Below are 26,325 nucleotides of genomic sequence, written 5' to 3'. Positions count from 1 at the left end.
TTGTACCCCCTGGACACTACATAGATCTGCTCAATTGCAAAGAAAAAATATCTTCATATACTTAAAAGTCTCAACGTTCTAATGCAGGATCAAACAGCTCAATGAGTAGGGTGGTTGACTGGAATGACATTGGCACATATGACACAGTATGTACACCTGATATCCGCACCCCCGGCCTATATTAACAATATCTTATGGTCTGCCATGCAGGCAGGTCAGGAAGAAGACATCTCTAACGATGCCATGCTGCAAAGTGCAACATGGTGACCTCCGTTGCTCCAGTTGCAACGGTAAGAGTGTATGCAATTTCCAATTTCAGGTCCCTTCACCCTTCAGGTCAACTGGGTACAAGTGCTGTATAGTGTGTACCAGAGGTGGAAATGGAGGCATCTGCTGCCAGGCTCCTGCTGCCAGGCTCCTCTTCTCCCCTACAAGTTCAAATCAGTTCATTAAAAGCAGTTTGAAATGGTAATTGAAAGCCGCCAATATTCGCTTCTGTGGCTCTATCAGTAAAACATCAGTCCCCAGTGTGTGACACACACACACACACACACACACACATATAAATACATACACACACACACATGCATACGTATATTTATAGAAGGTGTTTGTGTGTGTTTGGGGGTGTGCCTAGCTGAAGTTGTGCAGTCTGCGGTAAGCCAGCTAGCCATGAATAACAGTTATCTCCCTGCAATCAGATTTCAGTTACAACCTCATAGTAAACCAAAACATGTGATGCCTGAAATTTGTTCATTTCATTCCTATTAGAAAACAGGAAAAGATGCCAAACCTATCAGATGAGAAGAAAAATCGGACCTTAATGACCATTACTTTGGGTTATTATGACTGTACAGTAAGTCTATTTGGCTCAAGACCTTGTTAACATTTCTAATCAATGACACATTATATCTCCATATGGTTTTATCTTCTATTAAAGAGGTCTTTGCTAACTTCTTCTGAAGAGGTGTTCTGCAGTGGTACACCAGTGCTGTCTCCAGAGAGACTTTTTTGGAACCCCCAATAGATCTTAGATCAGAGTGTACAGATGTTTGAATCACTTTTCTAGGATCCACAATCATTTTACGGGCATTGAAGTAGTCCGGCCTATCTGGCTCTCGGAGAACGTACTGCAGTATATTAAATCCGGGCAAACTCTTCCACGACACGATGTTGGAGAAGTTTCCATCAATTGCGACGGTTTGAGGGAAAATGTGATTTTTAAAGAGAAAAACCCCAACTCCTGGGTTCTGTTGCTGGAGACTTTCCATCAGGTCGTCCCATGTCTGGTGTTTGAATGGCAGAATTATTTCATCGAGGTCATTAAGCAGCACAAACTTACTCCTGTACATGTTCCGATAGATGCAGTCATTGAGTGTTGCCAACTGGCCATAATACCCTATGTCCTTGGCGTCTATAGAATGGTGCCATGCTCGAGCTGGTCTCAGGTATTGGTCAATTGGCCAAGGTATCACCTCCACAACACCTTCTGCAATGTAGTACTGAATGACTTTTTCCACCTGGGTGCTGCAGTTATTCAGGTAGATCATGACCCGGAAAAAAGTTTTTAAACACTCGTTTCTGGGTTTCTTGAATATCAAGAGATCCAGACTATCACCACCTATGTCTCATTTGAGCCCCAACCTTGGAAATGTACGGATTAATGTGCATTGAAGGCCCCTTTCCTCCCGATCATGTGACCTCCCTCATTTGCATATGACAATATATTTTTTATTTCTCTCCATCTGTTCCGTATAATTTCTTGTATATTAAATTGGATTTCTGAATGGATATGAGTCTGTCTCCTACTGATAGATACATTATGTGTTTTATGCTGTATTAACCCTAAATTGTATTATGCTTGATGCACACACATGCTGGCTGATTGTTTGTTCATTATCAAGGGTATATATACCCATACCAGAGACACTGTTAAACACTCTTGATAAAGCTGCAGTTGGCAGTGAAACGCGCTGAGTGGACACCCCCATTATTTCACGCCCAGGATTTAAAAGCATACCTCATTGCCCAGTGTGGACCTATTTGGATACCAGGTACCCCTTTTGCCATCTAACTTCCTCCGTGTGGCGGACACTGCTCTACAAGTCCCCCTTTTGGCAAACACCATCCAGCCAACCAAGTTTGAAGGACCCTGTGAACAGAAGCCCCTTCCAGTGACATTCCATCTCCTGGCGGACACCGCATCCTGGACCACCCTGGTGGCTATACCCCAACATAGCCCACCGGGTCAGATTACCAGTAGAATAGCGGAAGCCTAGGTTTCACCTCTACCTCCAAACGGCCTACAAAATACAGTGATCAATAGTGAGGATTAACACCTGATTGTCACAAAAGTGGACTCTCCTGGAACAAAAAGGTCACCCAAATACCGGTATAGTGCACTTACCAGTGACCCACTATACCCCATTGTTCATATTTGTGTCCCCCTGAGCCAATCTACATTCCCTATTTTCCAGTGGCGTGAATTTTACACCTATTTTTATTGTGTATTTTTATGTGCATTTATTATATATTGTCTATTTACTTGTTTTATTATAGTAAAATTATTTAATATTCATCTCATTGGTTTAAATTCATTAAGCGCTGCTCACATGCCTTGTGCATGATTGTTTGTGCATAATTTTTAATTGTGTATGCTATTCATCAGGGACAGGTGTTACAGTAAGGGTAAGTTCAGCATATACTGTTACCAATTTATCACAGAAAGGTGCTGGTCATGTTCGTATGTCTCATTAATTAATTCATTGCTTATTGCATGCAGTCATTAAGCACTGTGAATCAATGTTTGTTGAAGGAATTGGCTGTGCTATCCTAGTCGGCTAGTTTTGCCCGAGGATTTCACACAGTCAATTAGTATATTGTCAGCGCACCCAGATTGCCACATCACAAAGTCAATCTGAATTTACAACCAAATGGTCAATTGTCGTTGACTTAATTATTGTGTTTGTGGTTTATCAAAGGTGATTGCTACAATGGGCCTTATTCTGGTTGATGCGTACTTTCCCGAATACTTTCGGATAGCGTTTTTACGGCGTCTGCGCATGCGTGGGGAACGCAAGGCGCATGTGCCAAGCACGGACTCCGTACCTGTTCGTGCTAATCCCGTACAAAACTGTGGACCGCAATCACTCGGGAAATATGGGCGTATTATGGGCGTCATGCGGAATGACACAGGGGCGTAGTTTCAAAGTGGGCAAAACTGGGTGGAAACATGGGCGGACATGGGGGAGTGCACTTATGTTGGTGGGCGTGCATTCGGATAGCACTCCGAATGCACGCGAACAAAACCGATAGAAATGTGCGGTGTCCATAAGCAAGTATTGCTTTGCGGAAACCACTCGGTCCTGCGGTAGGCGAACGGAACGCCTAATGACTACAAGCAGTAACAGCTGAACACAATACAATCGACTCCTTTACTCATTACTCACTAATGACACGCTTGTCAGTGCTTTAATTGAAACCATTGCTGCTTCAAGGAACCTTTACTAAACACACACATATATATATGCTGTACTTGTCACACACTTTAAAACTGCTAAGAATGGACATCACTGAATATTAATACTATCAATACACATGTGTATTCTACATGTACTAATTAAACCACACAATTTTGGAGAAATAAATACATTTATTTAAATAAATGTCACAGAAACTGACACTGTGAATAAATCAAAAAGCATGGCAGGAATGTACATAAATAAATTATAACATAAAACAAATATAATTTTACACATTCATAACCACAGCAGAATCATTTGAAACACAAAGGGACTTAGCAACATCACTTCAAGTACAGCAGACAGTAATGGCAGGCAAAAGAGGGCAACAGGGGAACCAAAAATGACATTTGAACCAAGGGCTAATCTGGTTACCCTCAGCACGTGATTGGACACAAGAAGCTGACACACACAGCACAATGAAAGATTTGGGACCACATAACGGTGGAGATTAATGCACCCACAAGTTCATTTGCGGGCACGTTTGCCCTTGGTAGGCTCCTTGGCATGTGCAGCAGCTCTTCGGCCACGGCCACGGACAGATGCTGGCCCAGGTGGAGCAGATGCTGGTGAGGGGGTGGATGGTCTTCCCCCTCTGCCAGCAGGGAGTGTTGCTGGTGGTAATGCAACAGAAACGGATGACATTAGGACCCTATTGCTGGCAACTAGCTCCACCATAAGCTCATTATGGTGGAGGAGGAGATCATTTTGACGCGTGGCTTGCTCGGCCAGCACCTGAACACTTGCAGCCATGGCCTGATGCGCCTCAGCCATGGCCTGCATGCTCACAGCGATGGACTGCTGGGTGCTGGCCAAGCTCGCCATGATCTCCTCTGTCCTACGCATCCGTTCTGATGCCAACTCTCCCTGCTGGTTAATGTCTCCAAGCATCTGGGCCAAGCTGGCATAATCGGCTTGGACCGATGGCTGCTGCTGCACAGGCCTACCACTGGGGCCAGGTGGCACGGACTCCTCCACCTCCTGAGAAGAGTCATCACCAAACGGTGGGGTTTCTGTTGAAAATTATAAACACAATTAGGACACATTCTAAGATAATTACTTCCACAATCTTATGGCATGACAAATATTTACCTTCCACAAAAGCCGCAAACACTTCAGCTGGGGCCTCGCTGTCCATGGTGCTCACCCCCCTGACCTCCTCAACTGCAACACAGCACTCGGCCATCAACTCCAGGGGGGTGAACTGTAGGCGTGCTGGCATGGGCCCGGCCCCAGATCTGTGGCTGTGTTCCCACCGTTTGGTCATCTTCTTCTTCAGGTTGGTTTTGAAGTCGTGCCACCTGCAATGTAATATATATACATGTCACTCCAGATGTTTGCTGTTGCAGCCATTGCTATGTGCTACATATTACGACATGTGCTTAATGTCAAAAACATAACATTAGATTCAACTATGAAATCAACCCTTACAATACACATTCACACTCACCCTACTATAACTATCAACTAAATGACATGTCAATCATGTCTGTGTATCGTACCAACCTCACCGACCATTTGGCAAATCCATCTAAGCATGAATTCAAACATTACTGGTCTATTACTGGTCACATTTAACACAAATGCACTTGCCTCTTCTTGACGTGCTCCGCCTCACGAACTTGTGGCGCCACTGCATTAATCTCCGCTGTTATGTCTTCCCAAATCTTCCATCTGCGTGTGTGTGTCAGCCTCTCCTGTGGACACTCGATCCAATCACGTGCTCGCGGAACCAGGATGGCAAGCTCCTGTGGTTCAAATGCCATATTTCTGGAACTTGGTTCCTCTGTTGCCCTCTTTCGCCCACGGCCATGCCCACGGCCACCTGTCGCTGTACTTGAAGTGCTGGCCATGCTGCTATCTTGGGAAGTCACCGGTTGTGTTCCAAATGATTCTGCTGAGGCTGCATATGAGCCAGCTGCAGATTGCCCTGATGTTGATGGGCCAGCTGCAGGTTGGCCTGATGTTGATGGGCCAGCTGCAGGTTGGCCTGATGTTGATGGCCCAGCTGCCTCATCATTTCCCACTGCCTGCCTGTTCAGTGGCACATAGGAGGTGCTGGAGTCCAGGCGGGCAAAGAGTTGCTGGTACTCCTGGTCTCCCTCAGATTGAGATCCAGCCATGTTTGCAGCAACTTTGTCACATTCTAATACACATTTATATACTGTTTGTGTCATTGGCGTACATCAGCGACACCTGCGTTCCGTGCGCGAGCGTAACGGCCGCCAGCGTACGGCGTGCTGTTTTCGCGCCGCATACGCCACGCCCATAGTTGCGGCAATTCCATTGTGCAAAACCTGGCGTAACTTCAACATAAAGTATCGGTCACCTATTCTAAGATTGCATATAATGTACACCTGTGAGTATCGCACAATATACATGCTATTTGGGAATGTTCATGACTACTGTGGTATTGTTGAGATTGATTGAAATATTAAAGTAACCCAATCCATTAGAAAATCCAGGCCACAAGTCATGCAATACTTATCACTAATGTTATACACAACACATGTGATAGGCCTATAAATAGTGGTTTGATGCTAGAATCATTTGTCTCCAGATCTGTAGTTGGCCAGGGTCTAAGGTAAGCTCTTCCATGGTCCTTGTAGATATGATATACATTAACAATGTAAGTGTATTAATGTATGCACCATTGGCTCACTGAGTACAGATTGTTGGCCCAGCAAAGGCTTTGTAGCATTATTGAAACATGTCACATGTTCACTATTTCACTCACAGGTGTTAAACCTGTGTGTGACCATCTATTGCAGGACGACATGTCCCAGCAATAGTTGAAATGTGTCATAATTGAAGCAAAAATAACTATTACAATTGACAATGCTGGTTTTTCTGGTTTCAACATTCCCGTTCAGAAGGGCCAAACTTTGCAGTGCCCTGCATTTTTATACCAAATTTAACAACCAATTGTGTTACATGTGTCATAGTACATGATGTCGGCATCAAATGCTGACACCTATAATACTCAAGTAGTGTTTAGTAGTTACATGTTGTAAGCATCTGTGTGTTTAGGACGGTGTGTATTGAGTTCATATTATTGTTACATCATTATAGATTAATATGGATATTCGGGACTTCACTGGGCGGCCGTCTATTGTACGTATTGAAGCATATAAATATATTCTTTGTCGGATATGGCCATTATGTGCATAGGTGCATCATTATTTATGTGCATTTAATTATAGGTTGCTGAAGCAATGATGGGTTTCATGGCTAGGAGGCTAAGGGCACTTGCGGCTCTCCCCACTCGTCGGGCAAGGAGGCCAGGACGTGCTAGAATCTATCGCACACGGGTGACACTCTTTGGGATGCCCGATGATGAGGTACTTACTAGGTACCGGTTACCGCCACATGTCATTCTTGATCTTCTCTCGATAATTGAGAGTGATCTGGAACCTCTTCATGGGATCACGACAGCAATTCCGCCTCACACTCAGCTGCTGGCGGTCTTGCATTTCTGCGCCTCAGGATCATTCCAACAAGTAGTGGCAGTACTTGCTGGAATATCTCAGCCGGCTTTCTGCCGAATCCTGAGGCGTGTGACGTCAGCCATGTTTAGGCGCAAGGGGCACTTCATGGCCATGTCTTTTGCCCAAGAGACCCTTCGCAGAAGCCAGCAGGCCTTCCATCAAATTGCTGGCTTCCCTAATGTGATAGGGGCTGTGGATGGCACCCATGTACCATTTGTGCCTCCATCAAGAAGTGAGAAGATCTATAGGAACCGAAAATTGTTCCACTCACTGAACGTGATGGTGGTATGTGGCCCATCCATGGAAATTCTCGCCTTCAACTCGAAGTTTCCCGGAAGTGCCCATGACTCTCATGTTATCTGACAAACCGGGATTTGGCAGAGACTCCAAGAGCTAGAAGGCCGTGATGCGTGGGTTCTGGGTGACTCCGGTTACCCATGTACGCCCTGGCTACTTACGCCGTACAGCTCCCCAGAACCTGGCCCACAGGAGGCATTCAATCGGGCGCATGTTGCCACCAGGCAAGTGGTGGAGCGCTCAATTGGCCTTTTAAAGGGACGATTTAGAACGCTCCACCGCACTGGTGGTGACTTACAGTATGCGCCTGAAATGGTGTCGAGGATCGTGGGCCTGTGTGTATGTTTTCATAACATTGCTGTGCGGCGTGAGATACCCTTTGATGAGTGGGAGGTTCCATCTGAGCCGCAAGAACCGCCCCTGCGCCCATCCCGCTCCCCAGAATGCCGTAGGGGATACCAGCTGCGGGACTCTGTGGTCCAAAGATTCTTCAGGTACATTTTATATAGTTGCACACACCACAACAATTAATACAAAAACCACCACATCAAATATGTACAGTGTGTTATTTGTCAGTCTTACAAAACAACAATTAGGCAGCCTGCCCTCTTAATGGCAAAGAAATAATAGATATTTATGATATGTGCTTAGTTTTGTTGGAAGTACAATATAGCTGCTCAAAATTATACCTTGTGCAAGGGATCTTATGTGTTTGTTATATCTTCATTATTGTAGTTGATACTATCACTGATGTCTGGTGAGTACATTGATTTATTCTCTTTTTAACACATGTATGTTTGTTATGTGTTGTGCAAATTTTTATGTGTAGATGTATGATTTATTCTCAGATATATATATATCTATACGGTCCAAAGTCCCACCAAGTAGGACAATAACGGCACTCAAAAGGATTTTTCAACACAAGGAAAACTGTATTAAAATCAGTGATAGTATCAACTACAATAATGAAGATATAACAAACACATAAGATCCCTTGCACAAGGTATAATTTTGAGCAGCTATATTGTACTTCCAACAAAACTAAGCACATATCATAAATATCCACGCTGTAGGAGGGTCTGAGGACGGGGTTTGTCCCCCGAAACGTAACCCATTATTCTGTACATGTCTGTATTTTAATACAGTTTTCCTTGTGTTGAAAAATCCTTTTGAGTGCCGTTATTGTCCTACTTGGTGGGACTTTGGACCGTGTAAATTCATTTACTGGCACCTGGGTTGATGCTGCAAGTACATTGGAGTGCCGGCATTTTTGGATGGATATATATATATATATATATATATATTTATATATGATATTTGAAATTATTTACATGTTTAGACATTTCAAGTAGGAGCCAGGCAGGCAGGCAGTGCTGGTGTATAATGGTGGACTCAGGATACCTGCAGGTATTTGTATGTGTCTTTTAAACATAAATGTACACATACACATAGATGCATACAGTAAGTAATGCGAAGTACAGCTATGCGTTGCAAAGCTATAGCACGCGTTGCTTGGCGGTGCAATGCGTTATTCCATTTGCAAAGTGCATACACACTGTGTTTAAAATATAGGCATCTGATATATATATCACATTTGTTCATTGCCGTACATCAGCACTACCGTGCGTACCGTGCATATGTGTAAGTGTATTTTGGGTGGCACTATGGAACCAGTTTTTGTATGCAATGTAGGATTGACATTTAATAAACACTGCAAATGTTAGGTATGCGATGCCAACCTACACCAACTGTTGTTAAGGCATGCGAAGTTTTCGCCATTTGTGTTGGCGCTGAGACGCTGTTAATGTAAAAATGATCAATAAAGTTATTAACACAAATAACTGTGATAAACCAATTACAGCACATGATTGGTTGATTTATGCCAGTGTGAAAATGGCTGACACACGCAGAGCTGAGCCGTTTTCTCATGCGGAACTCAGGGCACTTGTCTCCGTCATGGAGACAAGGCTGGGCCGTGCGGGGCCCTTCATTACGAACGGCCAGAAACGGCGTGCGTATGCCGCGGCAGCCCGCCGTATTTACGCCCGCACCCGGGTGCGGAGGACCATTGCCCAGCTGGAGAGGCGGTGGTCAGACCTCTGCAGGCGCCAGCCAGATTTACTCCAGCACATAAGGAGTGATCTAGCTGAATGTGAGTATTTCCACAAGGAAATTTCGCACTTACATTATAGCATATATAAACTTTAGAAATTTAATATTGTTACGTGGGTGTCCATGGGATTAAAAGGCCATAGACTGTTATGTGTGCTTCTTCCGCGTTAACATGCAGTCATGTGGCTATTATATGTAATTACATAGGAATATTGATTATGATGCATACAATGGGCCAGATGTATTATGTGTTAACAATAGATAAATGCAAGGGTTCTAAGGACTGAAACACTTACAAATCACCTACTAACTGACATATTAGAATTTTAAGTCCATAAACAGTAAGGAGCTAGTTGGCAGCATAATTTTCTCTCCTTATCACCCTTCCATGTATCTCTTGTTATGGCTTAATACATGTGCCACAATGAGCCTACATTGCCATTGATGTTTGTTTTCTCCCACACAGCACGAGCCCGAGCACGACACGCACGGGAGGAGGCAGAGGCAGGCCAGGGCCAGGAGGAGGTGGCAGAGGAGATGGAGGAGGAGGAAGTGCCTCAGGAGATGGAGGATGAGGAAGTGGAGGAGGAGGTGGCAGAGGAGGAAGTGCTGAGGAGAAGGAAGTGGAGGAGGAAGTGGAGGAGGAAGTGGAGGAGGAGGTGGCGGAGGAGGATGTGGAGGATGTGCTGGAGGAGGTCGTGGCTAATGAGGAGGCCAGGAATGGAGAGGAGGCGGCCGAGGCAGAGGAGGAGGAGGCCTGTGAGGTGTTGGCCGTAGAACGCATCGGTATGTATACATAATGCATCATTAATCAATTATTTGTACTAGAATTTGTTATGTAGCACTGGTGAGGATAAATTGTGTTACAATACTATTAATAGATAACACAAAGTGGGTAGCTACACACACAATTACGGGTTAGATGGGGGTGACCAAGGCATCCCTTTCATCCGGGACACATCTTAATTACACAGGTTGGTGGGATGGCTTGGATCTCCATTTTTAATGCCACATAACCGGTGTAAAGGGATGAGTGTATTATTTTTGTATTAAATTCCCCTGCTGCAAGCGTAGATTCTGTCCCATCATCTAGCTGATTATAAGTTTTAGCTGAATGCTATTTCTAAACTATATGATGTATGGTATAAATGGAGTATGGCCAGGCCTGGCTTAGAATGGAGTCAGAAGTTGTCAGTGTCCCTGGAGCGTCCTCTACCTAAACACCCCCTGTGGTTCTCAATTGTAGTTTCCCTCTAATAATTGTAGGTTGCTTTAGACTTAATCATACCTCCCAACTGTCACGATTTTAGAGGGACAGTCCCGATTTTCGGGTCCTGTCCCTCTGTCCCACCCGCGGCAGGCATTGTCCCGCTGCGGGGGGTGGCAGTTGGGAGACCCCCCCAATCTAGTAGAATAGACGCTGTTCTCGTATGAAAATGAGGTCGCGGCTAATTAGCATAAGCCGCGCCCTCATTTGCATACGCCCCGCCCCCTTTTCGGGCGCTCGCGCGGCTTCGCCGCGCGAGTGTCCCTATTTCTTTAGAACAAAAGTTGGGAGGTATGACTTAATAATGATTGTGAGGATGTGTAATGTGCATTCCTGACATTTGCATAAGTCCCATGCCACGAACCATCACTGAACTTAGACTGAGGAGTTTGTGACAAGTTGTTATTGACAGAGGAAATTTCATGCTTGTCATTTCTTAGTCATGGGTGGGTTGTGAATCAGAAAAAACACTATGACTGTTAGGTCTTCTACAGAGTAAAGGGTAGAGGGTCAAAAACACAGTATTAATTAAATATCTATGCATGTATGTATATATGTATGTGTCATATATATTTATCTATGTGTCTCTCTCTCTCTCTCTCTCTCTCTCTCTCTCTCTCTCTCTCTATCTTTATATATATATACACATACATGTCACCTTGCATTTCTTAGATTTATGTAGGAGTATGTGAAATGTATGCATGAATATCATGACTAATTTTAGCCCCTTTAACATGCCCACAGATGGCCAAACACAAGCAGATGAGGGTGTCCGTGGTGCCCTCATGCGGCTTCGCCACCACCTACAGCTGGTCATTGCAGACCTGCAGGACCTTACAGACCTGCTTTTGTAATATTTTTCTTTTTCTTTTTACATTTCCTAAGTTGTTTTTGTAAATAAATTTTTAATGCAAGTTAGAAGTTGTTTGTTTTCTTTTGACCTGAAACAGTATATGTGTAGATTGTTTATAATATTTTAGTGACGCTAAATGTACATTCTGTATATAGATGTATGTTTTTGGTGTGTGCACATCCTGCCATTACACAAATGTAGTGTAATTGTAGCTAATTAGACATTATAAAACCTACAAAATACACACACACACTGTGTTTATACATGTAGTAAGGTTTCCTTTAGTATGTGTTAGTACTAATGAGTACATTGTGCAATATAGATTTTCAGCAGCAACTATGATATAATATCATACGTAAAACACAGGGAAAAATATAAACCATTGCACTTCAATTGATGTAAGGGTTAATGTGTGCAATGGATGTGTTAGGCATGGGTTTAAGTACATATTGGCATTTAATTTATTCCAATTACAAATAAACATTTTTTAATGAGGATAGGTAATTGAATAAGTGGGTCATGTGATGTATTGCAGAGTTGAGATAATAGTGGCTAGTTTTGCGTAAATACACCGCATCGGTGCGTACGGCCAGCTTCCCATCCGTTCTGATGCGGTATCACCGTGCATACTCTGTAATACCGTGCAGAATCTGAGTGTGTCCACCGCACACGCATGGTTTGTATGTCGTCCGTAAACACGCCCTGTTCTTAAAGTGCGAGTCCGTCCGAATGCGGAGGCTCGGTGGGCGTTTTTACGGCCGACGTCCGCACAGCGTGGCGTGCGGACCGCACCGTAGGAATTCGGGAAAGTACGCACCGATCAGAATAAGGGCCAATATGCTTGTGTGTAGCCACTGACTAATCTTTGGGTTAATGTCGCTCTATATCTATATGCTATGTAGCATGTGAGCTTCCCTGCACTGCAAACTTAAGACATATACAATTTTAAACACGCCAATACATAATTCTAATCTGTGCAGACTATTTGTTAGATATTATTGCTGGCGGCGGGCCACGTGTTGTACGCCCAACAGTTTAGCACAGTGTAGTTTGTATTGTGTTAATGTTCAACAGACGCGGTGCCACACCAAACAACATTTATTCACAGCTTAATGCTGTTACACATTGATACGGCGGACAGACTCTAGCAGGTCGGGTCGGTCACATACAACATGTGTGCCGCATCCCCCCTGCTGTCTCCTAACGTACGTTTCGCATAATGCTTAATTATAGGTCCTGGACTATTTGGACTATTCCTCTGTTGGTGGTTTTTGCTATTGCTGCACAGAGGCGCAGTGGGTTCTGTGAGAAATCTATTCTTGTTCTGTATATACTTGTGTTTTATTATGCGTTGGTGCAAATATCTGTATATACTTGTGTCAGTGACGTAACAATAGCCCCGCAGACCCCACAGTCGTGGGGAGGTGCTGACTAAGTGTGGGTGGCGGGGGTCTGCGGGGCTATCATGCACTACACTGCTGCTGGGACCTCTCTGTTCGCCGCTGCCACCGGGACCCGCAGATCTACTTATCTCTTGTCTGCTGTCCCGGGCGGCTCTCCTACTGGCAGGCTTGTTAATGAAAATGACCCTCAGAAAATGGCCGCCCCCTTACAGCAGACACTTTTTGCTGCCAGGAGGAGAGCCGCCCGGGACTGCAGACAAGAGATAAGTAGATCTGTTGTGGTGCAAACTATCTGTATATACTTATGTTGTATTCTGTGGTGGTGCACATATATGTATATATTTCATGGAGAACGCAATGGGTGATTTTGCTTTGAATATGGTACCAGTGGCGTAACTATAGAGGGTGCAGGGGATGCAGTTGCTATGGGGCCCGGCAGGTTGGGGGGGGGGGGCCCAAGGCAATCCCCTGCACCCTCTATAATATAGTGAGACCAACATGTAACTTATTAGTTGAGAGGATGGAGGTGAAGCTGCTGCAGACTCCGGAAGCACTGTACAGTAGCTGCCGCTGCCCCATCCGGTCGTCATGAGCATGTCACTGTCTTACGGGGTGAGAGCACGGAGGACAGAGGTGAAGCCGCTTCATGTGCAGTCTCTGAAACTACAGTAACTGCGGCGCCGGCTGTGTGCGGCTGACGGACTGTTCCAGCACTTTACTGTGCATCCATCAGCCACGCACAGCCGCGCCGCAGCTACTGTAGTTTCAGAGACTGCACATGAAGCGGCTTTACCTCTGCCCTCTGTCTTCTCACCCCGTAAGTGGCATGCATTGCTCATGATGACAGGATGGGGCAGCGGCAGCTACTGTACAGTGCTTCACCTCCATCCTCTCACTCAGTAAGTTACATGGGGGACAACAATGGCTATACACTGGAGGACATGGGGAACAATTAGGTCTATGCGGGCAGAGGGTGGCACAACAATGGATATACAGGGAGAAGGTGATGGCCCAACCTGGCCTGTGGCAGCAGTGATTAAAAATAAAAATTATAAAACTTTGAAGGGTGTATTGGGATTGCCTTGGGAGCGCCACAAGTCATTGTGCCCCATAAAAATTGCATCCCCTGCACTCTCAGTAGATAGAGGGGCCAGCCTGCCCCCCCCCCCCCGCTATGCCCTCTCTTGTTCATCAAAGCCCCCTCCCATTTGTCAGTCTGTCTCTCCGTCTATTCCTCCGGCCGGCTGGGGGGGCCTTTCAAGATTTTGCTATGGGGCCCGCAGAGTTCTAGTTATGCCCCTGTATGGTACATTTGGTTGTTGAATGTTCCTTGGGAAAAAAAGGAAAAAGTCACTGCACTAGGAGTACTCTAAATTACATGGGAGAGCGATCTCTAATGGGTGCTCCTTATTAAATCCATGAGGCTCAACTTTATAAAATGACATCAATTTAATAATACAAAATGTCATAAATACATACAGTAATAACTCTTTCCCATTTAGAGGATATAAACATGCTTAAACACCATTAGATGAGATATATGTATTTAAAATCGGCCCCTATTAGTTTACGTCAATCCACAGCCTGCATGTAAATGTTTATCTATACCAAGGATACCTGCGTCAGGTGCTAAAGAGATAATGTGTCACAGCACAGCACTGATGGGGGTATGGCCAGTATTATTTTCTATAAGAACAATCAGCAGTTGTCAGGTTCAATTCTATGGAGGAATCTGTGTGGGTGTGTGGGTGTGGGCTACACAAATGATCTCCTAATACATTTTAATTTTAACAACCAACAGTCTACATTGATTCTATGTTAATCAGATTTCTATAGTTTATGGACTTAAAGTTGTCAATGGGTACATTATAATAATACGGTACTTTCTCTATTGATTCTTTATTGTAACAGTTTTGTTTGTTTGAGTTGATTCATTTTTTCTGTGTTTTGGAAACCATTTAAGAAAGTTTGATTGCAATTTTCTTTCAAGATTAAATCTATCTTATTTTCAACTGTTGACGCAGAGCCTCTAACAGCTGGGGTGCCCATAGGCCAGTGCCCACTCTGCCTTCTTCGCCTATTTGGTCATCTGGCACCGGCATTTTTAAAATCAGTTATAAGCTGTCATGCAATGTGCACCTGGAGATGTCTACTCTTTGTCTAGCAGCTGCTGTGGGAAAGCCTGCAGTGTGTCCCAGCACGGGGATCCTCCTCTGATGCATGAAAGGTGACCGCTACTACCACAGTGCGGTACAGGGGAGGTTCTAATGTAAGACTGGAACCTGATGTGGCTGTGCACCTGAATGGAAGGGCCGCAAGCCTGTGGCGGCACAGAGAGCCTACTGTGGGGTGGCATAAGTGTCATCTATGAGCCTCAGAATGCCAGTTATTTCACAGTTCTATAATATACTGTGGAATAGATTGTATTTGTTCAAACTCTATCAGATAAAGTGGAAGGGTTAAGGGGCCCATTTATCAAGCAATATTTGCGGCTAAATCCCCGGAAAAAAAAATCAGTTTTCGGGGGTTAACCGCAAATATTAAGTATCCCTGGAATGTATTAAAGGGGGACCGCAGCAGGAATCTCCGATCCCTGCTGCGATCCCCCCTGCACCGCCACTGGCCACATCCCCCATAGGTTTCTATGGGGGATGCAAAGCTGCCCGATGTATCAACATCGGGCAGCCCGGCATCGCACCCCTGGGCTATCGCCATTCTAATGTGGCGATAGCCCATTGTAGCCTATGGCTACACTTCGCACTGCCCGAGCGGCAGTGCGGTCAGCGGGGTCACGGGGGGGTCAGCGCATAACCGCGCATGCGCAGACCCCCCGGCTTCCGGCTCCGGGTATCGCAGGGACAGGCTCCTTCGGATACATTGAGGTGATATGATCGCATTTTACAATGCGATCATGGGCGGTAATATTCCGCCCAGATCGCATTGTAAATGCGAGCAATGATAAATGGGGGCCTAAGAGAGATACCCTTTTATAATGACTGATTCCTACAGTATATGCTTGATTACCCAAGTGGTCATTTCGTCTGATGAATGTTTTGCAGCTATAATTGGAAGTATAAATGCCATTAATTTCTCACTGGAGGCTAATTTTTAATCGTGTATGCTATTCATCAGGGACAGGTGTTACAGTAAGGGTAAGTTCAGCATATACTGTTACCAATTTATCACAGAAAGGTGCTGGTCATGTTCGTATGTCTCATTAATTAATTCATTGCTTATTGCATGCAGTCATTAAGCACTGTGAATCAATGTTTGTTTAAGTAATTGGCTGTGCTATCCTAGTCGGCTAGTTTTGCCCGAGGATTTCACACAGTCAATTAATATATTGTCAGCGCACCCAGATTGCCACCATCACAAAGTCAATCTGAATGTACAACCAAATGGTCAATTGTCGTTGACTTAATTATTGTGTTTGTGGTTTATCAGAGGTGATTGCTACAATATGCTTGTGTGTAGCCACTGACTAATCTTTGGGTTAATGTCGCTCTATATCTATATGCTATGTAGCATGTGAGCTTCCCTGCACTGCAAACTTAAGGCATATACAATTTTAAACACGCCAATACATAATTCTAATCTGTGCAGACTATTTGTTAGATATTATTGCTGGCGGCGGGCCACGTGTTGTATGCCCAACAGTTTAGCACAGTGTAGTTTGTATTGTGTTAATGTTTAACAGACGTGGTGCCACACCAAACAACATTTATTCACATGCTTAATGCTGTTACACATTAATACGGGGGACAGACTCTAGCAGGTCGGGTCGGTTACATACAACATGTGTGCCGCATCCCCCCTGCTGTCTCCTAACGTACGTTTCGCATAATGCTTAATTATAGGTCCTGGTCTATTTGGACTATTGCTCTGTTGGTGTTTTTTGCTATTGCTGCACAGAGGCGCAGTGGGTTCTGTGAGAAATCTATTCTGGTTCTGTATATACTTGTGTTCTATTATGTGTTGGTGCAAATATCTGTATATACTTGTGTCAGTGACGTAACAATAGCACCGCAGACCCCACAGTCGCGGGGAGGCGCTGATTAAGTGGAGGTGGCAGGGGTCTGCGGGGCTATCATGCACTACACTGCTGCTGGGACCCCTCTGTTCGCCGCTGCCACCGGGACCCACAGATCTACTTATCTCTTGCCTGCAGTCCCGGGCGGCTCTCCTCCTGGCAGGCTTGTTAATGAAAATGACCCTCAGAAAATGGCCGCCCCCTCACAGCAGACACTTTTTGAGGATGCCTCTAGCATCCTCAAAAACGGTCTGCTGAGAGGGGGAGGCCATTTTTTGTGGGTCATTTTCATTAAGCCTGCCAGGAGGAGAGCCGCCTGGGACTGCAGACAAGAGATAAGAAGATCTGTTGTGGTGCAAACTATCTGTATATACTTATGTTGTATTCTGTGGTGGTGCACATATATGTATATATTTCATGGAGAACGCAATGGGTGATTTTGCTTTGGATATGGTACCATTGGCGTAACTATATAGGGTGCAGGGGATACAGTTGCTATGGGGCCCGGCGGGTTGGGGGGGCCCCAAGGCAATCCCCTGCACCCTCTATAATATAGTGAGACCAACATGTAACTTATTAGTTGAGAGGATGGAGGTGAAGCTGCTGCAGACTCCGGAAGCACTGTACAGTAGCTGCCGCTGCCCGATCCGGTCATCATGAGCATATCACTGTCTTTCGGGGTGAGAGCACGGAGGACAGAGGTGAAGCCGCTTCATGTGCAGTCTCTGAAACTACAGTAACTGCGGTGCCGGCTGTGCGTGGCTGACGGACTGTTCCAGCACTTTACTGCGCATCCATCAGCCACGCACAGCCGCGCCGCAGCTACTGTAGTTTCAGAGACTGCACCCTTATTCTGGTTGGTGCGGCCGGAGCCGCACACGGTGCTCCGGCCGCACAAACCAATCCCCGCCCACGAGACGGATCGCCACGGCCGTCCGTACACGGACGGCTGGCGATCCGCATAAAAATGGTGGAGGCGTACGCCTCCACCATGGTGGGAGCTGCCCCCTGCATTCGATGGTCGTCGACCATCGAAGGCAGGTCCGCACGCCCCAGCAGCTCCCGCAAGCTGAGACCACACGGACAATCGTCCGTGTGCTAGCTTGTATGGGGGCTGAGAGCTGACATCCGGCGACGTCAGCTTTCCGCCCCCATGAGTTGCGTCATACCCTCATTACCATGCATACGCCCCGCGTTTGCATGGGAACGCCCATGAAACGCGGGGCGTACACATAGGGAAATGAGGGTATGAAGCCCCTCACGCCCCTATACGCCCCCTTTGCGGCGGACGAAATACGTCTGCGGCGAAGGGGGCTGCACATGCGCAGATTGACCTCTGCGCATGTGCAGAATAAAAACATCGGCGGTACGGCCGCACGCGGGCCGTACCGTCCGAACCAGAATAAGGGCCATGAAGCGGCTTTACCTCTGCCCTCTGTCTTCTCACCCCGTAAGTGACATGCATTGCTCATGATGACAGGATGGGGCAGCGGCAGCTACTGTACAGTGCTTCACCTCCATCCTCTCACTCAGTAAGTTACATGGGGGACAACAATGGCTATACACTGGAGGACATGGGGAACAATTTGGTCTATGCGGGCAGGGGGTGGCACAACAATGGATATACAGGGAGGAGGTGATGGCCCAACCTGGCCTGTGGCAGCAGTGATTAAAAATAAAAATTATAAAACTTTGAAGGGTGCATTGGGATTGCCTTGGGAGCGACACAAGTCATTGTGCCCCATAAAAATTGCATCCCCTGCACTCTCTGTAGGTAGAGGGGCCAGCCTGCCCCCCCCCCCCCGCTATGCCCTCTCCTGTTCATCAAAGCCCCCTCCCATTTGTCAGTCTGTCTCTCCATCTATTCCTCCGGCCGGCTGGGGGGGGCTTTCAAGATTTTGCTATGGGGCCCGCAGAGTTCTAGTTATGCCCCTGTATGGTACATTTGGTTGTTGAATGTTCCTTGCAAAAAAAAGCCAAAAGTCACTGCACTAGGAGTACTCTAAATTACATGGGAGAGCGATCTCTAATGGGTGCTCCTTATTAAAACCATGAGGCTCAACTTTATAAAATTACATCAATTTAATAATACAAAATGTCATAAATACATACAGTAATAACTCTTTCCCATTTAGAGAATATAAACATGCTTAAACACCATTAGATGAGATATATGTATTTAAAATCGGCCCCTATTAGTTTACGTCAATCCACAGCCTGCATGTAAATGTTTATCTATACCAAGGATACCTGCGTCAGGTGCTAAAGAGATAATGTGTCACAGCACAGCACTGATGGGGGTATGGCCAGTATTATTTTCTATAAGAACAATCAGCAGTTGTCAGGTTCAATTCTATGGAGGAATCTGTGTGGGTGTGTGGGTGTGGGCTACACAAATGATCTCCTAATACATTTTAATTTTAACAACCAACAGTCTACATTGATTCTATGTTAATCAGATTTCTATAGTTTATGGACTTAAAGTTGTCAATGGGTACATTATAATAATACGGTACTTTCTCTATTGATTCTTTATTGTAACAGTTTTGTTTGTTTGAGTTGATTCATTTTTTCTGTGTTTTGGAAACCATTTAAGAAAGTTTGATTGCAATTTTCTTTCAAGATTAAATCTATCTTATTTTCAACTGTTGACGCAGAGCCTCTAACAGCTGGGGTGCCCATAGGCCAGTGCCCACTCTGCCTTCTTCGCCTATTTGGTCATCTGGCACCGGCATTTTTAAAATCAGTTATAAGCTGTCATGCAATGTGCACCTGGAGATGTCTACTCTTTGTCTAGCAGCTGCTGTGGGAAAGCCTGCAGTGTGTCCCAGCACGGGGATCCTCCTCTGATGCATGAAAGGTGACCGCTACTACCACAGTGCGGTACAGGGGAGGTTCTAATGTAAGACTGGAACCTGATGTGGCTGTGCACCTGAATGGAAGGGCCGCAAGCCTGTGGCGGCACAGAGAGCCTACTGTGGGGTGGCATAAGTGTCATCTATGAGCCTCAGAATGCCAGTTATTTCACAGTTCTATAATATACTGTGGAATAGATTGTATTTGTTCAAACTCTATCAGATAAAGTGGAAGGGTTAAGGGGCCCATTTATCAAGCAATATTTGCGGCTAAATCCCCGAAAAAAAAAATCAGTTTTCGGGGGTTAACCGCAAATATTAAGTATCCCTGGAATGTATTAAAGGGGGACCGCAGCAGGAATCTCCGATCCCTGCTGCGATCCCCCCTGCACCGCCACTGGCCACATCCCCCATAGGTTTCTATGGGGGATGCAAAGCTGCCCGATGTATCAACATCGGGCAGCCCGGCATCGCACCCCTGGGCTATCGCCATTCTAATGTGGCGATAGCCCATTGTAGCCTATGGCTACACTTCGCACTGCCCGAGCGGCAGTGCGGTCAGCGGGGTCACGGGGGGGTCAGCGCATAACCGCGCATGCGCAGACCCCCCGGCTTCCGGCTCCGGGTATCGCAGGGACAGGCTCCTTCGGATACATTGAGGTGATATGATCGCATTTTACAATGCGATCATGGGCGGTAATATTCCGCCCAGATCGCATTGTAAATGCGAGCATTGATAAATGGGGGCCTAAGAGAGATACCCTTTTATAATGACTGATTCCTACAGTATATGCTTGATTACCCAAGTGGTCATTTCGTCTGATGAATGTTTTGCAGCTATAATTGGAAGTATAAATGCCATTAATTTCTCACTGGAGGCTAATTTTTAATCGTGTATGCTATTCATCAGGGACAGGTGTTACAGTAAGGGTAAGTTCAGCATATACTGTTACCAATTTATCACAGAAAGGTGCTGGTCATGTTCGTATGTCTCATTAATTAATTCATTGCTTATTGCATGCAGTCATTAAGCACTGTGAATCAATGTTTGTTTAAGTAATTGGCTGTGCTATCCTAGTCGGCTAGTTTTGCCCGAGGATTTCACACAGTCAATTAATATATTGTCAGCGCACCCAGATTGCCACCATCACAAAGTCAATCTGAATGTACAACCAAATGGTCAATTGTCGTTGACTTAATTATTGTGTTTGTGGTTTATCAGAGGTGATTGCTACAATATGCTTGTGTGTAGCCACTGACTAATCTTTGGGTTAATGTCGCTCTATATCTATATGCTATGTAGCATGTGAGCTTCCCTGCACTGCAAACTTAAGGCATATACAATTTTAAACACGCCAATACATAATTCTAATCTGTGCAGACTATTTGTTAGATATTATTGCTGGCGGCGGGCCACGTGTTGTATGCCCAACAGTTTAGCACAGTGTAGTTTGTATTGTGTTAATGTTTAACAGACGCGGTGCCACACCAAACAACATTTATTCACAGCTTAATGCTGTTACACATTAATACGGGGGACAGACTCTAGCAGGTCGGGTCGGTTACATACAACATGTGTGCCGCATCCCCCCTGCTGTCTCCTAACGTACGTTTCGCATAATGCTTAATTATAGGTCCTGGACTATTTGTACTATTCCTCTGTTGGTGGTTTTTGCTATTGCTGCACAGAGGCGCAGTGGGTTCTGTGAGAAATCTATTCTGGTTCTGTATATACTTGTGTTCTATTATGTGTTGGTGCAAATATCTGTATATACTTGTGTCAGTGACGTAACAATAGCCCCGCAGACCCCACAGTCGCGGGGAGGCGCTGATTAAGTGTGGGTGGCAGGGGTCTGCGGGGCTATCATGCACTACACTGCTGCTGGGACCCCTCTGTTCGCCGCTGCCACCGGGACCCGCAGATCTACTTATCTCTTGTCTGCTGTCCCGGGCGGCTCTTCTACTGGCAGGCTTGTTAATGAAAATTTCCTTAAGAAAATGGCCGCCCCCTTACAGCAGACACTTTTTGAGGATGCCTCCTCTAGCATCCTCAAAAACGGTCTGCTGATAGGGGGAGGCCATTTTTTGTGGGTCATTTTCATTAAGCCTGCCAGGAGGAGAGCCGCCCGGGACTGCAGACAAGAGATAAGTAGACATGTTGTGGTGCAAACTATCTGTATATACTTATGTTGTATTCTGTGGTGGTGCACATATATGTATATATTTCATGGAGAACGCAATGGGTGATTTTGCTTTGAATATGGTACCAGTGGCGTAACTATAGAGGGTGCAGGGGATGCAGTTGCTATGGGGCCCGGCGGGTGGGGGGGGGGCAAGGCAATCCCCTGCACCCTCTTTAATATAGTGAGACCAACATGTAACTTATTAGTTGAGAGGATGGAGGTGAAGCTGCTGCAGACTCCGAAAGCACTGTACAGTAGCTGCCGCTGCCCCATCCGGTCATCATGAGCATGTCACTGTCTTACGGGGTGAGAGCACGGAGGACAGAGGTGAAGCCGCTTCATGTGCAGTCTCTGAAACTACAGTAACTGCGGCGCCGGCTGTGCGCGGCTGATGGACTGTTCAAGCACTTTACTGTGCATCCATCAGCCACGCACAGCCGCACCGCAGCTACTGTAGTTTCAGAGACTGCACATGAAGCGGCTTTACCTCTGCCCTCTGTCTTCTCACCCCGTAAGTGACATGCATTGCTCATGTTGACAGGATGGGGCAGCGGCAGCTACTGTACAGTGCGTCACCTCCATCCTCTCACTCAGTAAGTTACATGGGGGACAACAATGGCTATACACTGGTGGACATGGGGAACAATTAGGTCTATGCGGGCAGAGGGTGGCACAACAATGGATATACAGGGAGGAGGTGATGGCCAAACCTGGCCTGTGGCAGCAGTGATTAAAAATAAAAATGATAAAACTTTGAAGGGTGCATTGGGATTGCCTTGGGGCCACCACAAGTCATTGTGCCCCATAAAAATTGCATCCCCTGCACTCTCAGTAGATAGAGGGGCCAGCCTGCCTCTCCGGCTATGCCCTCTCTTGTTCATCAAAGCCCCCTCCCATTTGTCAGTCTGTCTCTCCGTCTATTCCTCCGGCCGGCTGGGGGGGCCTTTCAAGATTTTGCTATGGGGCCTTCAGAGTTCTAGCTATGCCCCTGTATGGTACATTTGGTTGTTGAATGTTCCTTGCAAAAAAAAGCCAAAAGTCACTGCACTAGGAGTACTCTAAATTACATGGGAGAGCGATCTCTAATGGGTGCTCCTTATTAAAACCATGAGGCTCAACTTTATAAAATGACATCAATTTAATAATATTAAATGTCATAAATACATACAGTAATAACTCTTTCCCATTTAGAGGATATAAACATGCTTAAACACCATTACATGAGATATATGTATTTAAAATCGGCCCCTATTAGTTTACGTCAATCCACAGCCTGCATGTAAATGTTTATCTATACCAAGGATACCTGCGTCAGGTGCTAAAGAGATAAATTGTGTCACAGCACAGCACTGATGGGGGTATGGCCAGTATTATTTTCTATAAGAACAATCAGCAGTTGTCAGGTTCAATTCTATGGAGGAATCTGTGTGGGTGTGTGGGTGTGGGCTACACAAATTATCTCCTAATACATTTTAATTTTACCAACCAACAGTCTACATTGATTCTATGTTAATCTGATTTCTATGGTTTATGGACTTAAAGTTGTCAATGGGTACATTATAATAATACGGTACTTTCTCTATTGATTCTTTATTGTAACAGTTTTGTTTGTTTGAGTTGATTCATTTTTTCTGTGTTTTGTAAACCATTTAAGAAAATTTGATTGCAATTTTCTTTCAAGATTAAATCTATCTTATTTTCAACTGTTGACGCAGAGCCTCTAACAGCTGGGGTGCCCATAGGCCAGTGCCCACTCTGCCTTCTTCGCCTATTTGGTCATCTGGCACCGGCATTTTTAAAATCAGTTATAAGCTGTCATGCAATGTGCACCTGGAGATGTCTACTCTTTGTCTAGCAGCTGCTGTGTGAAAGCCTGCAGTGTGTCCCAGCACGGGGATCCTCCTCTGATGCATGAAAGGTGACCGCTACTACCACAGTGCGGTACAGGGGAGGTTCTAATGTAAGACTGGAACCGGATGTGGCTGTGCACCTGAATGGAAGGGCCGCAAGCCTGTGGCAGCACGGAGAGCCTACTGTGGGGTGGCAAGACAGACCTGTACTATCACGATTCTATGTACGATTGCTCATTCCAAATGTCTTAAGCCCTGGGCACCAGCTTTTGTGTTATCCATTAACAGCTGGGCTTCTTTCTACTTCTGTGTTCCCAACTAAGAGGGATCCAATTGGTCCCCTGCCAGCATCTCCCACAGCCACTGTGTTCAGGGTCGCCGAGAGGTGTGCCGGGACCCGGTAACATTTCAGAGAGTGGCCTAATCATGGGAGGCGTGGCCACTTCCCGCGATTAGGCCACACCCCTCCAGCAATCCTGGGCCTGTGTAATTAGTACCCACCCCCTGACCGCGTCCCTCTGCGCATACATAAATGTACTCCCGTGTCACAAACCAAAAAGTCCAGGGACCGGCTCTGATTGCAAAGGGCAGCTCTTATCAGGAGACAAGAGGGGCAATTAGTATCAGCACGATGGAAGGATGTATCGCAAGAGGTGATGTTAATACATCCTGCCCTCTGACAGCAAAGTAAGGTGAGTCGTGGTGGGGATATGGGGGATATTGTACCCCAGGCCCACCTCTGACGGGGGCCCCCTAACCAGATCACAGTGACATCACTAGCTGTGCTGATTCCTGTCCCAGTGCATAGTACAGAGGCTGCTGCTATTCTTGCATGTGACAAGACAGATCATACAGTACATGAAGGATGCCTTTGTTCCACGTCAAGGAAATCCTATATAGTATTAAGTGGGAAGTCCAGGTAGCATATTTTGTACCCCCTGGACACTACATAGATCTGCTCAATTGCAAAGAAAAAATATCTTCATATACTTAAAAGTCTCAACGTTCTAATGCAGGATCAAACAGCTCAATGAGTAGGGTGGTTGACTGGAATGACATTGGCACATATGACACAGTATGTACACCTGATATCCGCACCCCCAGCCTATATTAGCAATATCTTATGGTCTGCCATGCAGGCAGGTCAGGAAGAAGACATCTCTAACAATGCCATGCTGCAAAAAGCAACATGGCGACCTCCATTGCTCCAGTTGCAACTGTAAGAGTGTATGCAATTTCCAATTTCAAGTCCCTTCACCCTTCAGGTCAACTGGGTACAAGTGTTGTATAGTGTGTACCAGAGGTGGAAATGGAGGCATCTGCTGCCAGGCTCCTGCTGCCAGGCTCCTCTTCTCCCCTACAAGTTCAAATCAGTTCATTAAAAGCAGTTTGAAATGGTAATTGAAAGCCGCCAATATTCGCTTCTGTGGCTCTATCAGTAAAGCATCAGTCCCCAGTGTGTGACACACACACACAAACACACACACACACACACACACACATAAATACATACACACACATGCATACGTATATTTATAGAAGGTGGTGTGTGTGTGTTTGGGGGTGTGCCTAGCTGAAGTTGTGCAGTCTGCGATAAGCCAGCTAGCCATGAATAATAGTTATCTCTCTGCAATCAGATTTCAGTTACAACCTCATAGTAAACCAAAAAATGTGATGCCTGAAATTTGTTCATTTCATTTCCTATTAGAAAACAGGAAAAGATGCCAAATCGGACCTTAATGACCATAACTTTGGGTTATTATGACTGTACAGTAAGTCTATTTGGCTCAAGACCTTGTTAACATTTCTAATCAATGACACATTATATCTCCATATGGTTTTATCTTCTATTAAAGAGGTCTTTGCTAACTTCTTCTGAAGAGGTGTTCTGCAGTGGTACACCAGTGCTGTCTCCAGAGAGACTTTTTTGGAACCCCCAATAGATCTTAGATCAGAGTGTACAGATGTTTGAATCACTTTTCTAGGATCCACAATCATTTTACGGGCATTGAAGTAGTCCGGCCTATCTGGCTCTCGGAGAACGTACTGCAGTATATTAAATCCGGGCAAACTCTTCCACGACACGATGTTGGAGAAGTTTCCATCAATTGCGACGGTTTGAGGGAAAATGTGATTTTCAAAGAGAAAAATCCCAACTCCTGGGTTCTGTTGCTGGAGACCTTCCATCAGGCCGTCCCATGTCTGGTGTTTGAATGGCAGAATTATTTCATCAAGGTCATTAAGCAGCACAAACTTACTCCTGTACATGTTCCGATAGATGCAGTCATTGAGTGTTGCCAACTGGCCATAATACCCTATGTCCTTGGCGTCTATAGAATGGTGCCATGCTCGAGCTGGTCTCAGATATTGGTCAATTGGCCAAAATATCACCTCCACAACACCTTCTGCAATGTAGTACTGAATGACTTTTTCCACCTGGGTGCTGCAGTTATTCAGGTAGATCAT

The 26,325-nt window shown here is 45.5% G+C and overlaps 1 protein-coding gene across 1 annotated transcript; it reads right to left on the bottom strand.

Annotated features, from left to right (window-relative positions):
- Nucleotides 1-830: 830 nt before the first annotated feature.
- LOC146036822 (uncharacterized) lies at nucleotides 831-26,325 on the bottom strand. Its single transcript, XM_083160691.1, has 2 exons — nucleotides 25,837-26,325; nucleotides 831-1,589 (listed from the first exon to the last, which is right to left on the bottom strand). Exons 1-2 carry the CDS (start codon nucleotides 26,323-26,325, stop codon nucleotides 831-833), a joined length of 1,248 nt encoding a protein of 415 aa, XP_083016817.1.

The sequence above is a fragment of the Crinia signifera genome, chromosome 9 (genome assembly GCF_055691185.1).
Source record: "Crinia signifera chromosome 9, ASM5569118v1, whole genome shotgun sequence".
NCBI classification, from domain to species: Eukaryota; Metazoa; Chordata; class Amphibia; order Anura; family Myobatrachidae; genus Crinia; species Crinia signifera.
This window is presented reverse-complemented; position numbering and strand designations above follow the sequence as displayed.

What these genes read in the sequence shown, in the direction of transcription:
- LOC146036822 (XM_083160691.1), bottom strand. Translation starts at nt 26,325, where the DNA reads ATGATCTACCTGAATAACTGCAGCACCCAGGTGGAAAAAGTCATTCAG. An exon ending in TGATTGTGGATCCTAGAAAA is followed by an intron (nt 1,590 to 25,836) that starts GTGATTCAAACA and finishes TTGATATTCAAG; the next exon opens with AAACCCAGAAACGAGTGTTT.